Here is a 13698-nt window from a genome sequence, read left to right as displayed (position 1 = left end):
CACATAGTTGCCCAGTTTTCCCAGCACCACTTACTGAAGAGACTGTCTCTTCTCCATTGTATATTCTTGCCTCCTTTATCAAAGATAAGGTGACCATATGTGCGAGGGTTTATATCTGGGCTTTCTGTCCTGTTCCATTGATCTGTATTTCTGTTTTTGTGACTGTACCATACTGTCTTGATTACTGTAGCTTTGTAGTATAGTCTGAAGTCAGGGAGCCTGATTCCTCCAACTCCGTTTTTCTTTCTCAAGATTGTTTTGGCTCTTCAGGGTCTTCTGTGTTTCCATGCAAATTGTGAATTTTTTTGTTCTAGTTCTGTGAAAAATTGCCATTGGTAGTTTGATAGGAATTGCATTGAATCTGTAGATTGCTTTAGGGAGTATAGTCATTTTCACAATGCTGATTCTTCCAATCCAAGGACATGGTATATCTCTCCATCTGTTTGTATCATCTTTAATTTCTTTCATCAGTGTCTTATAGTTTTCTGCATACAGGTCTTTTCTCTCCTTAGGTAGGTTTATTCCTAGGTATTTTATTCCTTTTGTTGCCATGGTAAATGGGAGTGTATCCTTATTTTCTCTTTCAGATTTTTCATCATTAGTTTATAGGAATGCAAGAGATTTCTGTGCATTAATTTTGTATCCTGCTACTTTACCAAATTCATTGATTAGCTCTAGTACTTTTCTGGTGGCATTTTTAGGATTCTCTATGTATAGTATCATGTCATCTGCAAACAGTGACAGTTTTACTTCTCCTTTTCCAATTTGGATTCCTTTTATTTCTTTTTCTTCTCTGATTTCTGTGGCTAAAACTTCCAAAACTATGTTGAATAATAGTGGTGAGAGTGGGCAACCTTGTCTTGTTCCTGATCTTAGTGGAAATGGTTTCAGTTTTTCCCATTCAGAACGATGCTGGCTGTGCGTTTGTCACATATGGTCTTTATTATGTTGAGGAAAGTTCCCTCTGTACCTACTTTCTGGATGGTTTTTATCATAAATGGGTGTTGAATTTTGTTGAAAGCTTTTTCTGCATCTGTTGAGATGATCATATGGTTTTTCTCCTTCAGTTTGTTAATATGGTGTATCACGTTGATTGATTTGCATCTACTGAAGAATCCTTGCATTCCTGGGATAAACCCCACTTGATCATAGTGTATGATCCCTTTAATGTGCTCTTGGATTCTGTTTGCTAGTATTTTGTTGAGGAATTTATGCATCTATGTTCATCAGTGATATTGGCCTGTAGTTTTCTTTTTTTGTGACATCTTTGGTTTTGGTATCAGGGTGATGGTGCCTCGTACAGTGAGTTTAGGAGTGTTCCTCCCTCTGCTATATTTTGGAAGAGTTTGAGAAGGATAGGTGTTAGCTCTTCTCTAAATGTTTGATAGAATTTGCCTGTGAAGCCATCTGGTCCTGGACTTTTGTTTGTTGGAAGATTTTTAATCACAGTTTCATTTTCAGTGCTTGTGATTGGTCTGTTTATATTTTCTATTTCTTCCTGGTTCAGTCTTGGAAGGTTGTGCTTTTTTAAGAATTTGTCCATTTCTTCCAGGTTGTCCATTTTATTGGCATAGAGTTGCTTGTAGTAATCTCTCATGATCCTTTGTATTTCTGCCATGTCAGTTGTTACTTCTCCTTTTTCATTTCTAATTCTATTGATTTGAGTCTTCTCCCTTTTTTTCTTGATGAGTCTGGCTAATGGTTTATCAATTTTGTTTATCTTCTCAAAGAACCAGCTTTTAATTTTATTGATCTTTGCTATTATTTCCTTCATTTCTTTTTCATTTATTTCTGATCTGATCTTTATGATTTCTTTCCTTCTGCTAACTTTGGGGTTTTTTGTTCTTCTTTCTCTAATTGCTTTAGGTGCAAGGTTAGCTTGTTTATTTGAGATGTTTCCTTTTGCTTAAGGTAGGATTGTATTGCTATAAACTTCCCTCCTAGAACTGCTTTTGCTGCATCCCATAGGTTTTGAGTCATCGTCTTTTCATTGTCATTTGTTTCTAGGTATTTTTTGTTGTCCTCTTTGACTTCTTCAGTGATCTCTTGGTTATTTAGTAGTGTATTGTTTAGCCTCCATGTGTTTATATTTTTTACATACTTTTTCCTGTAATTGATATCTAGTCTCATAGCATTGTGGTCGGAAAAGATACTTGATATGATTTCAGGTTTCTTAAATTTACCAAGGCTTGATTTGTGACCCAATCTATGATCTCTCCTGGAGGATGTTCCATGAGCACTTGAAAAGAAAGTGTATTCTGTTGTTTTTGGATGGAGTGTCCTATAAATATCAATTAAGTCCATCTTTTTTAATGTATCATTTAAAGCTTGTGTTTTCTTATTTATTTTCATTTTGGATGATCTGTCCATTGGTGAAAATGGGTTGTTTAAGTCCCCTACTATTATTTTGTTACTGTCGATTTCCCCTTTTATGGCTGTTAGAATTTGCCTTATGTATTGAGGTGCTCCTGTGTTGGGTACATAAATATTTACAATTGTTGTGTATCTTCTTGGGTTGATCCCTTGATCATTATATAGTGTCCTTCTTTGTCTCTTGTAATAGCCTTTATTTTAAAGTATTTTGTCTGATATGAGAGTTGCTACACCAGCTTTCTTTTGATTTCCATTTGCATGGAATATCTTTTTCCATCCCCTCACTTTCAGCCTGTGCGTGTCCGTAGGTCTGAGATGGGTCTCCTGTAGACAACATATATATGGGTCTTGTTTTTGTATCCATTCAGGCAGTCTATGTCTTTTGGTTGGAGCATTTAATCCATTTACATTTAAGGTAGTTATTGATATGTATGTTCCTCTTACCATTTTCTTAATTGTTTTGCATTTGTTATTGTAGGTCTTTTCCTTCTCTTGTGTTTCCTGCCTAGAGAAGTTACTTTAGCATTTGTAGCAAAGCTGGTTTGGTGGTGCTGATTTCTCTTAGCTTTTGCTTGTCTGGAAAGGTTTTAATTTCTCCGTCAAATCTGAAGGAGATCCTTGCTGGGTAGAGTAATCTTTGTTGTAGGTTTTGCCCTTTCATCACTTTAAATATGTCCTGCCACTCCCTTCTGGCTTGCAGAGTTTTTGCTGAAAGATTAGCTGTTAACCTTATGGGGATTCTGTTGTATGTTATTTGTTGCTTTTCCCTTGCTGCTTTTAATATTTTTTCTTTGTATTTAATTTCTGATAGTTTGATTAATACGTGTCTTGGCGTGTTTCTCCTTGGATTTATCCTGTATGGGACTCTCTGCAGTTCCTGGACTTGACTGACTATTTCCTTTCGCATATTAGGGAAGTTTTCAACTATAATCTCTTCAAATATTTTCTCAGACTGCTTCTTTTTCTCTTCTTCTTCTGGAACCCCTGTAATTCGAACGTCAGTATGTTTAATGTTGTTCCAGAGGTCTCTGAGAGTGTCCTCAATTCTTCTAATTCTTTTTTCTTTATTCTGCTCTGCAGTAGTTATTTCCACTATTTTATCTTCCAGGTCCATTCTTCTGCCTCAGTTATTCTGCTGTTGATTACTTCTAGAGAATTTTTTATTTCTTTTATTGTGTTTTTCATCATTGTTTGTTTGCTCTTTAGTTCTTCTAGGTCCTTGTTAAATGTTTCTTGTATTTTCTCCATTCTATTTCTAAGATTTTGGATCATCTTTACTGTCATTACTCTGAATTCTTTTTCAGGTAGACTGCCTGTTTCTTCTTCATTTGTTTGGTCTGGTGGGTTTTTACCTTGCTCCTTCATCTGCTGTGTGTTTCTCTGTCTTCTCATTTTGCTTAACTTAAACTGTGTTTGGGGTCTCCTTTTTGCAGACTGCAGTTCGGTAGTTCCCGTTATTTTTGGTGTCTGCCCCCAGTGGCTAAGCTTGCTTCAGAGGGTTGTGTAGGTTTGCTGGTCGAGGGGACTGTTGCCTGTGTTCTGGTGGGTGAGGCTGAATCTTGTCTTCTGGTGGGCAGAACCGCATCCAGTGGTGTGTTTTGGGGTGTCTGTGAACTTAGTATGATTTTAGGCAACCTCTCTGCTAATGGGTGGGGTTGTGTTCCTGTCTTGCTAGTTGTTTGGCATAGGGTGTCCAGCACTGTAGCTTGCTTGTTGTTGGGTGGAGCTGGGTCTTACCGTTGAGATGGAGATCTCTGTGAGAGCTTTCATCGTTTGATATTACATGGGACCAGGAAGTCTCTGGTGTGTCAGTGGCCTGAACTTGGCTCTCCCACTTCAGAGGCTCAGGCCTGACAGACGGCCAGAGCACCAATTCCCTGTCAGACACTCAGCTCAGAAGAAAAGGGAGAAAAAGAAAGAAAGAAAGAAGGAAACCATAAAAGTTATTAAAATAAAAAATTAAAAAAATTATTAAACATAAAAAAATAAGAAAGTAATAAAAAGAAAGAACAACCAAACCAAAAAACAAATCCACCAATGATAACAAGCGCTAAAAACTATACAAAAACAGAAAAAAAACACAAAAAATCGGACAGACAGAACCCTAGGACAAAAGGTAAAAGTTTCTTTGAGGACTTTCAGCTTTCAGGGTAAGTCTTGGCCAGTAAATTGTGGATAATTTCAGCCCTTCTCATGGTAGAGACCACCCATCACCCCGTAGACCTAAGGCAGGCAGCTCTACCTGCATTCCTAGATAGGCTTGCAGGAAAAAGGGTGAGCAGCGCTTGATAAATTTTGGTGTAATATCAAAGGAGAATATGTGTAATTGTGTGAAGAAGCTATTAAAATACTCCTGCATTTTAAAACTACGTATCTGTGTGGGACTAGACTCTCCATATAGTTCAACCAAAAAAACCATATTGCAACAAATTACATGCAGAAGTAAATACAAGAATCCAGCTGTCTTCTTTAAAGCCATATAGGAAAGGAATTTGCAAACATATAAAAGAGTGCCGGGCTTCCCTGGTGGCGCAGTGGTTAACATTCCACCTGCCAATCCAGGGTACACGGGTCCAAGCCCTCGTCTGGGAAGATCACACATGCAGTGGAGCAGCTAGGCCCGTGCACCACAACTACTGAGCCTGTGCTCTAGAGCCCATGAGCCAAACTACTGAGCCTGCCTGCCTCAGCTACTGAAGCCCCTGCCCCTGGAGCCCGTGCTCCGCAACCAGAGAAGCTACCACAGTGAGAAGCCCATGCACTGCAACAAGAAGCCTGCGCACCGCAACGAAGAGCGGCCCCCACTCACTGCAACTGGAGAAGGCCCGCCCGCAGCAACAAAGACCCAGTGCAGCCAAAAATAAGTAAATAAGAAGAGCACACTGTATACTTAAAAACAAAACAAAACAAAAAACCGACAGACAGAACCCTAGGACAAATGGTAAAAGCAAAGCTATGCAGACAAAATCACAAAAAGAAGCATACAGATACACACTCACAAAAAGAACAAAAGGGAAATATATATGTATATTAAAAAGAAAAAAGGAAGAGAGCAACCAAATCAATAAACAAATCTACCAATGATAATATAAGCTCTAAATACTAAACTAAAATAAACATAACACCGGAAAAAAAATTAGATGCAGAAAGCCAGCCCCAAGTCCACAGTTGCTCCCAAAGGCAACCACCTTAATTTTGGGATGGTTCATTGTCTATTCATGTATGCCACAGATTCAGGGTACATCAAGTTGATTGTGGAGATTTAATCTGCTGCTCCTGAGGCTGCTGGGAGAGATTTCCCTTTCTCTTCTTTGTTCTCACAGCTCCTGGGGTTCAGCTTTGGATTTGGCCCTGCCTCTGCATGTAGGTCGCCTGAGAGCGTGTGTTCCCGCCCAGGCAGGACGGGCTTAAAGTAGCAGCTGATTAGGGGGGTCTGGCTCACTCAGGCCAGGGGGAAGGAGGGGTACGGCATGCGGGGTGAGCCTGCGGCGGCAGAGGCCAGCATGACGTTGCACCAGCCTGAGGCGCGCCGTGTGTTCTTCTGGGGAAGTTGTCCCTGGATCATGGGACCCTGGCAGTGGTGGGCTGCACAGGCTCCTGGGAGGGGAGGTGTGGAGAGTGACCTGTGCTTGCAAACAGGCTCCTTGGTGGATGCAGCATCAGCCTTAGTGTCTCATGCCCGTCTCTGGGGTCCGCGCAGATAGCCGCGGCTTGCTCCCATCTCTGGAGCTCGTTTAGGAGGTGCTCTGAATCCCCTCTCCTCGCGCACCCTGAAACAATGGTCTCCTGACTCTTAGGCAGGTCCAGACCTTTTCCCGGACTCCCTCCTGGCTTGCTGTGGCGCACTAGCCCCCTTCAGGCTGTGTTCACGCAGCCAACCCCCGTCCTCTCCCTGGGATACGACCTCTGAAGCCGGATCCTTAGCTCCCAGCCCCCACCCGTCCTGGCGGATGAGCAGACAAGCCTCTCGGGCTGGTGAGTGCTGGTCAGCACCGATCCTCTGTGCAGGAATCTCTCCACTTTGCCCTCTGCACCCCTGTTGCTGCGTTCTCCTCCATGGCCCCAAAGCTTCCCCCCCACCCACTCCCCATCTCTGCCAGTGAAGGGACTTCCTAGTGTGTGGAAACTTTTCCTCCTTCACAGCTCCCTCTCCGAGGTGCAGGTCCCATCCCTATTCTTTTGTCTCTGTTTTCCTTTTTGCCCTACCCAGGTATGTGGGGAATTTCTTGCCTTTTGGGAAGTCTGGGGTTTTCTGCCAGCGTTCAGTAGGTGCTCAGTAGTTGTTCCACATATAGATGTATTATTGATGTATTTGTGGGGAGGAAGGTGATCTCCACATCTTACTCCTCCACAATCTTGAAGGTCCCTCCTCGGGAGAAGTAAGTTTGACCAGGTAGGCTGAGGCCCTGTAGGGGAGGCTATGCTTAGGAATCCAGTGAAGGATTGGAGTAGTAGGGGTTACAGGAACATTTCCCATGTCTTTGCCCACACACCATGGCTGCTTTTCCACCGCCCTTCTCTAATCCCTCTAGTCATTTTTCTCCGTCTAGCGCAGCCATCATTACACACCCTCTCTTTCCTACACCTCCTTCTCCTCTCTCTTTCTCTCCTTCCCTAGCTGTCAGAATCAGCTCAGAAGTCATCATCTCTGGGAGCACTCTGAAACCCTACAGTTAGAATTAATCATTACTTCCTCTGTTTCCACAGTGATCGTCTTACCCCTTCATTATAGCACTTAGTGCATTCTGTCTTGTATTACGGATATTTCCATCTCTCTCCCTTCATCGGATTGTAGGGGGCTTCTTATCACAGTAGCCCCGGTAGAGTGGCTTGAATCCAGATCATACTTAATATATGTTTGTTGATGAATGAATGAATGAATAAGGGATCCTTGTTTACCAAAGTTTTTATTTATATTATGTGTAAAGAGATAGATGTAGTAGAGACCAAAGTGGTGGAAATTCTAAAGGACTTTAATGATCAGATGAAGAAATTGTTTGGAGAAGTATAAAATATGTGCTCTGTCTCAGTTCAAGAGTATTGACCGCAATTTGGCTCTCCTAACCCTTTGCCTAAGTATAAACCACAGCCCTTCTTCCACACCCATACTCTGCGCCAAACCACAGCCTCATAGCTCCAGCTTTACTAACCCGCCTGTGAATGTGCTGCCTGTTACAAGACGGAGCGGATACAATGAGACTAGGACAAGAAAGAACACCTGAAAACAAGGGAAATGGACTTTCCCCTGATTTATTTAAAACTTTTCTTCTCAAAAGTTCACTTTCATGGTATAAGCAGGTTTTTTTTTTTTTGGTTTTTTTGTTTGTTTTTTTAAAGAAGATGTTGGGGGTAGGAGTTTAATTAATTAATTTATTTTTGCTGTGTTGGGTCTTCGTTTCTGTGCGAGGGCTTTCTCTAGTTGTGGCAAGCGGGGGCCACTCTTAATCGCGGTGCACGGGCCTCTCCCTATCGCGGCCTCTCTTGTTGCGGAGCGCAGGCTCAGTAGTTGTGGCTCACGGGGCTAGTTGCTCTGCGGCATGTGGGATCCTCCCAGACCAGGGCTCAAACCTGTGTCCCCTGCATTAGCAGGCAGATTCTCAACAACTGCACCACCAGGGAAGCCCCCTGGTGTAAGCAGTTTTAAGTGGCTTTTCAAACATTAGCAGAGTTCAAACTCATACATGAATCAAAATTAGGCTTAAAATGTTTTATGCACAGCTGTGTTGGTTCCTGCACTTTCCACGCTTGAAGGATTTTAGATCACTAGTCAGCGTGTTGCATTTGCACATTTTCTTTATGCCTTTCAAATCGGAGCCTATTCATATACATGCACATCTTTTTGTAGATAATGATTTATGTATTTAGAAGCTCACTTCCTCATCAGTAAAATGAGGGGGTTGGAGTAGAAGATTTCCAAGATTGCTTTGTCAGCATTTTAAAATGAGTCAATTATCGTGTGACTGTAGGAATTAATTTTTGTCCAAGGGCCAGTGCCTACAGAATCTTTAATGGTTTTTTCTTTAGAATGTTTGCCACTAGGTGGCAGTAAGAAATATTATTCTTAGCGATGAGAAGGACTTATCAATTTTTAAGTTTACTTTAAAAGAGAGATTTGTAGGTCTAAAGTTTAAGGTGTCTGTTTTGAAGTTATGCAACCATAGCAAGGCCTCAATATGTTGTTTCTAGGACTTATGCTTATTTCATTCAGGGATAAAACTCTTGTGTCCCTTCATAGCAATTTGTATTAGGGAATTATGAGAAAAAACACATAAGTTAAAGCGCATAATTGCATTTTACAAAATTTTTTTTACGATAAAAAGTTAAGATATGGTAATTGTAGAAACTTTGGAAATACAGGTAGTATAAAGAAGAAATTTTAAATCACTCCCAGAAATAATATATGTTAACTGTCATGTTTCTTCCTAGTATTTTTTTGCATATAAAATTAATATCACATTGAATATACAGTTTTTATACCTTGATTTTCAAATTAATGTTATATTGTCTTTTCCTATGTCATTAAATATCTTTTTTACAATGTGATTCATGCTGTTGGATAAACCAAGATGGATTCAACAAATCCAATGTTGTTGGGTGCTTTGGTTGCTTCTAGTTTTTCACTGTTACAAGTAATACTGTCATGAACCTAAATCTTTCCTTAGGATATATTTTTGGAAATCAAATTACTGGATAAAAGGATATGAATTTTAATGCTTTGGTTACATATCATCAAGTGACTTCCCAGGAAGGCTTTACAAATTTGTGCTCCCAGGACTTCCCTGGTGGCACAGTGGTTAAGAATCCGCCAATGAAGGAGACATGGGTTCGAGCCCTGGTCTGGGAAGATCCCACATGCCGTGGAGCAACTAAGCCTGTGTGGCACAGCTACTGAAGCCCGTGCACCTAGAGCCCGTGCACCGCAACAAGAGAAGCCACCTCAATGAGAAGCCAGCCCACCACAACAGAAGAGTAGCCCCCACTCGCCGCAACTAGAGAAAACCCATGCGCAGCAACGAAGACCCAACACAGCCAAAAATAAATAAGTAAATAAATAAATAAATAATAAATTTATTTATTTTAAAAAAAATTGTGTATCCAACAGCAATGGAGTGCCCCTTACCACATCTTTGCCAACACTGAGTATTAAGGTACAGGGTTGTTTTTCTTTTTTTCTTTTTATTATTATTATTTTTTTTGCGGTACGCGGGCCTCTCACTGTTGTGGCCTCTCCCATTGCGGAGCACGGGGTCCAGACGTGCAGGCACAGCGGCCATGGCTCACGGGCCCAGCCGCTCCGCGGCATGTGGGATCTTCCCGGACCGGGGCACGAACCCGTGTCTCCTGCATCGGCAGGCGGACTCTCAACCACTGCGCCACCAGGGGAGCTCCTGGATTGTTTTTATATTGATAAAATCATTTCTGTATATACAATTTTGCATCTTCCTTTCTTCATTTAACATTATAACCATTTAAAATGCTGTCATAAATTCTTTATAAGCATTTTAATGGCTTACAGTGAGCCATGGTATTGAGGGTATTATAAATTAATCATTCCCTGCTGTTAGACGTTTTTTACTATGAGAAATAACACTGTAGTGAACATCTTTGAGCATAATCCCCATCATGGTATTTGGATTTATTTCCTTAAATGTATGTTAAAAGCTCTGAATGCTTTTAAAACCTTTAATATACATTCTCAAGTTGTTTTCTATAAAGTAGGCCTCTACCAACCTATAAGGTGTCTTCACGTTACAAACATCTAGGCAGACATAGCCCTGGCAGTCCAAGCATGGGAGTGGGTATGGTTTGTGTTATACTTGCTTACACTCTATAGGTGCCTTCATGCAGTTCACAATAGCAGTGATGTGTGGATCCCATTTGTATTTTTCCAATAGCTCACACAGAGTACCTGTTTCAGAGAACCCAGATTAGCATTAGGTATTCATGTCTTTAAAACTCTTTAATTCATTTAATGGAAAATGTTATGTTGATATTTAAATTTGCCTTTTTGATTATGAGGCTGAACATTTATCCATGTGTTTCTTGGGCATTTGTGTTTTGTTTTAGAAATTATCTGTTCATACTCCTTTTTTATGCTCTTAGTATTTGTCATATGGTATTTTGCACACTGATTTGATTACATATGTCTGTATTATTTGTTGTTAATATTCTTCATAGTTTTGTGCTTATATTATTCACTGGAAAACACAAGAGTTTTTTTGTTTTTTAATTTAAAACGATCAGTGATTTGCTTCCTTGATTTTCAGTTTACAAAGTTCTTTCCCATTCAGACATGTGAAAAGTACTTGTATTTTCTTCTTGTTTATTATTTTATTTCAGTTTTACATTGATCTCTTTAATTTACAGTAAATTCAAGTATATTTTAATAAATAACGTAAGGTGAGAATCTAATTTTTTTCAAATAGTTTTCCTAGCACCATTTATTACATAATCTTTCCTTTGTGATTTGTGGTGCATTCCTTTTTATGTATTAAATTATCACCTCTACTCTGATAAAAATATTTTACTGAGTTTGAAAACAGTAAAGATCACATTTTTAATATGGTAAAAGCACTGTTCATTAGTTATACATTTTTTTCACTGTTAGTATTTGTTTAAATTTACTTAATGTAATAATTTTATCACTAACTTATTTATTCTTTATACCTGAATCAAAGTGACCTGAGTTATTTGGACAAATTAAGATTATTTGTTTCATAGCGACCACCCCATTTGCAAATGACCCAGATTCTAGGCATTATATATAATGGGGACTTACATTCATTTTTAAGACCTTTTTCTCTTTCTGTTTATGATTTTTAGGGGTTGTTATCTCATATACTTTCCACCTTCAGATTTAATATAAAAGAAGTTGATCTTTTTACTCAAGTTCTTGGGTATGCACCCACAGATTACTATCCTGGTTTACTTAAAAATGTGAGTATTTTTAATTTATTAGTATTGAAATTTTCATTGCTTAATGTACCATCTGAAAAAAAGGTAAATGGAAATATTTCAGTCCTCCAGGAGAGATGTTTAACTTTTCTATGTTTATCTCTTCTTACCTTGGGTGGACTTATGACCATGTAAGGAAAAAATGTGAGATGGGAGATTATGAGAAAGAAGAAGGAAACCAGGAGAGGTTATTCTAAATCAACCAACCTCTCTGTCCCTTAACACATACATCTCATTTATTCTCTCAAAGATTTTTGGGAGAAAAGATTTCCTTAACCAATATAAACACAGCCTTTTACTGTTGGATGAATTTCGTATTTAAAAATAACCTGATAGGAATTTTATGTTAAAGCAAAATATTCAATAATAACAATCTTGTAAATAGTATTATATATTTACATCTTAGTATTAAAGCTGTGATTTCGTCTACCTTAAATTTTAACCAAATTCAAGAAATTTTAACTTATGGTCTTACCATAGCTCTTCTAAAAAATGTTATGAGATTTTTAATGTTTATTAACTATTCCTGTCTTTTGGAAGCTTTATACATGAATAGCATTTTAAAAAAATAAAGAACTAAGTTAAGAAAGGAAAAAAGTAAGCTAACTCTAACATGGTTTTATTTTTAACAGGCTTGGTTTTAATTTGGGGGAAATTAATGACTTGTCTATTATTCATTTGCTTACATCAGAATATGGAGTAACAGACATTAAACATAAAATCTAAGTTATTAGTAAATGTGACTCGACACTGCTTTGACAAAGTAAGACAAGGAAAGGATTGGTGGGGAAAGAGAGTAGGGAATCTCAACGGAAATATCACTCACATCAAGAAAAATAGAACTGATGTAATCCTGTTTGCAGCGTGAGTTAACCTGAAACTGATTTTGTTTTACAGATGGTTTTATCATTAGTGTCTGAACTCAGAGAGAATCATCTTAATGGATTTAACACTCAAAGGCGGTAGGTGTTAAACTAAACATCCCTATTCTTAAGTTTCAAAATGTATCAGTTTGGTTATAAGAGAAAAATTTTATAATTCTTAGGAAATGCATGTTCATAGTTATGGTTGTATTCTATGTGGAGAGATTATTTTCAGGGGATACATGGCAAATTGGTAAGTTTTACAAATTTTCTTCTTTTAATTACTATTCTCTCAACTCTCAGGTCAGTAAGTAGATCATACAATGACTCTTGGGCACCCATTGAGTAAAAAGCCCCACATATGCAGTATGGAACACAAAAGGAAGAAGTGTGCAGCTCAGTGTGAGTGTGTATCGTTCAGACACACACATACACGATCAGAATATTTACAAGGCAGTAGATATTTGATGTACACAAATAACCTATTTTAAGAAACATAATATTCCAAAATCTAGACTAAACAAATCAAACAGATTCAGACAAATTTAAAGGCAATTAATCATATTACAAAATGTTTCTTCACTATATGAAGGAATTCAAAGTTGTTTTTATTGGTGAACATTTCATTTTTAACAACTCATTAAGAGAATCTGGGGGCCAAAGAAATTTGTGGCATTTTTTTTGTAAAGCTATTGGAAATTAAAGCTCTATCAGAAATGGTTTTTGCCCTCAGCCTTTAGGAGTCCTTTGCATTTAACCCCTTAAAATAAACTATAAAACTCTTAGATGAAAACACTGGAGAAAATCTTCATGACATTAGATTTGGCAGGGATTTTTGGAATATGACACCAAAAGCACAAGAAACAAAGCAAAAGTAGATAAATTGGATTTCATTAATATTAAGCCAACACCTAGTAAGTGAGTGAAAACATTTGAGAATGATATATCTGATAAGGGACTAATATCCAGACTATAAAAAGAACTCCTAAACCTCAACAACAAGAAAAAACTCACTTCAAAAATGGGTAAGAGGGCTTCCCTGGTGGCGCAGTGGTTGAGAGTCTGCCTGCCGATGCAGGGGACACGGGTTTGTGCCCCGATCCGGGAAGATCCCACATGCCGCGGAGCGGCTGGGCCCGTGAGCCATGGCCGCTGAGCCTGCGCGTCCGCAGCCTGTGCTCTGCAACGGGAGAGGCCGCAACAGTGAGAGGCCCGCGTACCGCAGGAAAAAAAACATAATGCTTAGTGAAAGAAGCCAGTCATAAAAGACCACATATTGTATGATTCCATGCTTATAGAATGTCCAGAATAGACAAATCATACTATAGAGACAGAAAGTAGATTAGTTGTTGCCTGGGACTAGAGGTAGATACAGGGATTTCCTGCAGATGAGCACAAAAGATCTTGAGGTGATGGAAATGTCCTGAAAGTGGATGATGATGATGATGATGGTGATGATGGTTGTCCAAGTCAGTAATTTGTTAAAAATCTTTGAATTGTACATTTC

At 39.0% G+C, this 13698-nt stretch overlaps 1 protein-coding gene across 1 annotated transcript in view; it reads left to right on the top strand.

Moving 5' to 3' along the window:
* The window catches only part of FANCC (FA complementation group C), a gene marked incomplete at its 3' end in the record, with an annotated part of 173649 nt that overhangs the window by 87154 nt on the left and 72797 nt on the right, over positions 1 to 13698 (top strand). Inside the window, exons 4-5 of the mRNA XM_082656763.1 lie at positions 11197 to 11310; positions 12226 to 12290. Of these exons, the coding sequence (XP_082512889.1) occupies positions 11197 to 11310; positions 12226 to 12290 (179 nt within the window). The remainder of the gene's footprint in view (positions 1 to 11196; positions 11311 to 12225; positions 12291 to 13698) is intronic.

This window comes from Grampus griseus (assembly GCF_964374135.1).
Source record: "Grampus griseus genome assembly, chromosome: 6".
In the NCBI taxonomy this organism is placed as follows: Eukaryota; Metazoa; Chordata; class Mammalia; order Artiodactyla; family Delphinidae; genus Grampus; species Grampus griseus.
Note: the sequence above shows the minus strand (reverse complement) of the source record. Positions and strands in the feature narration are given on the sequence as shown.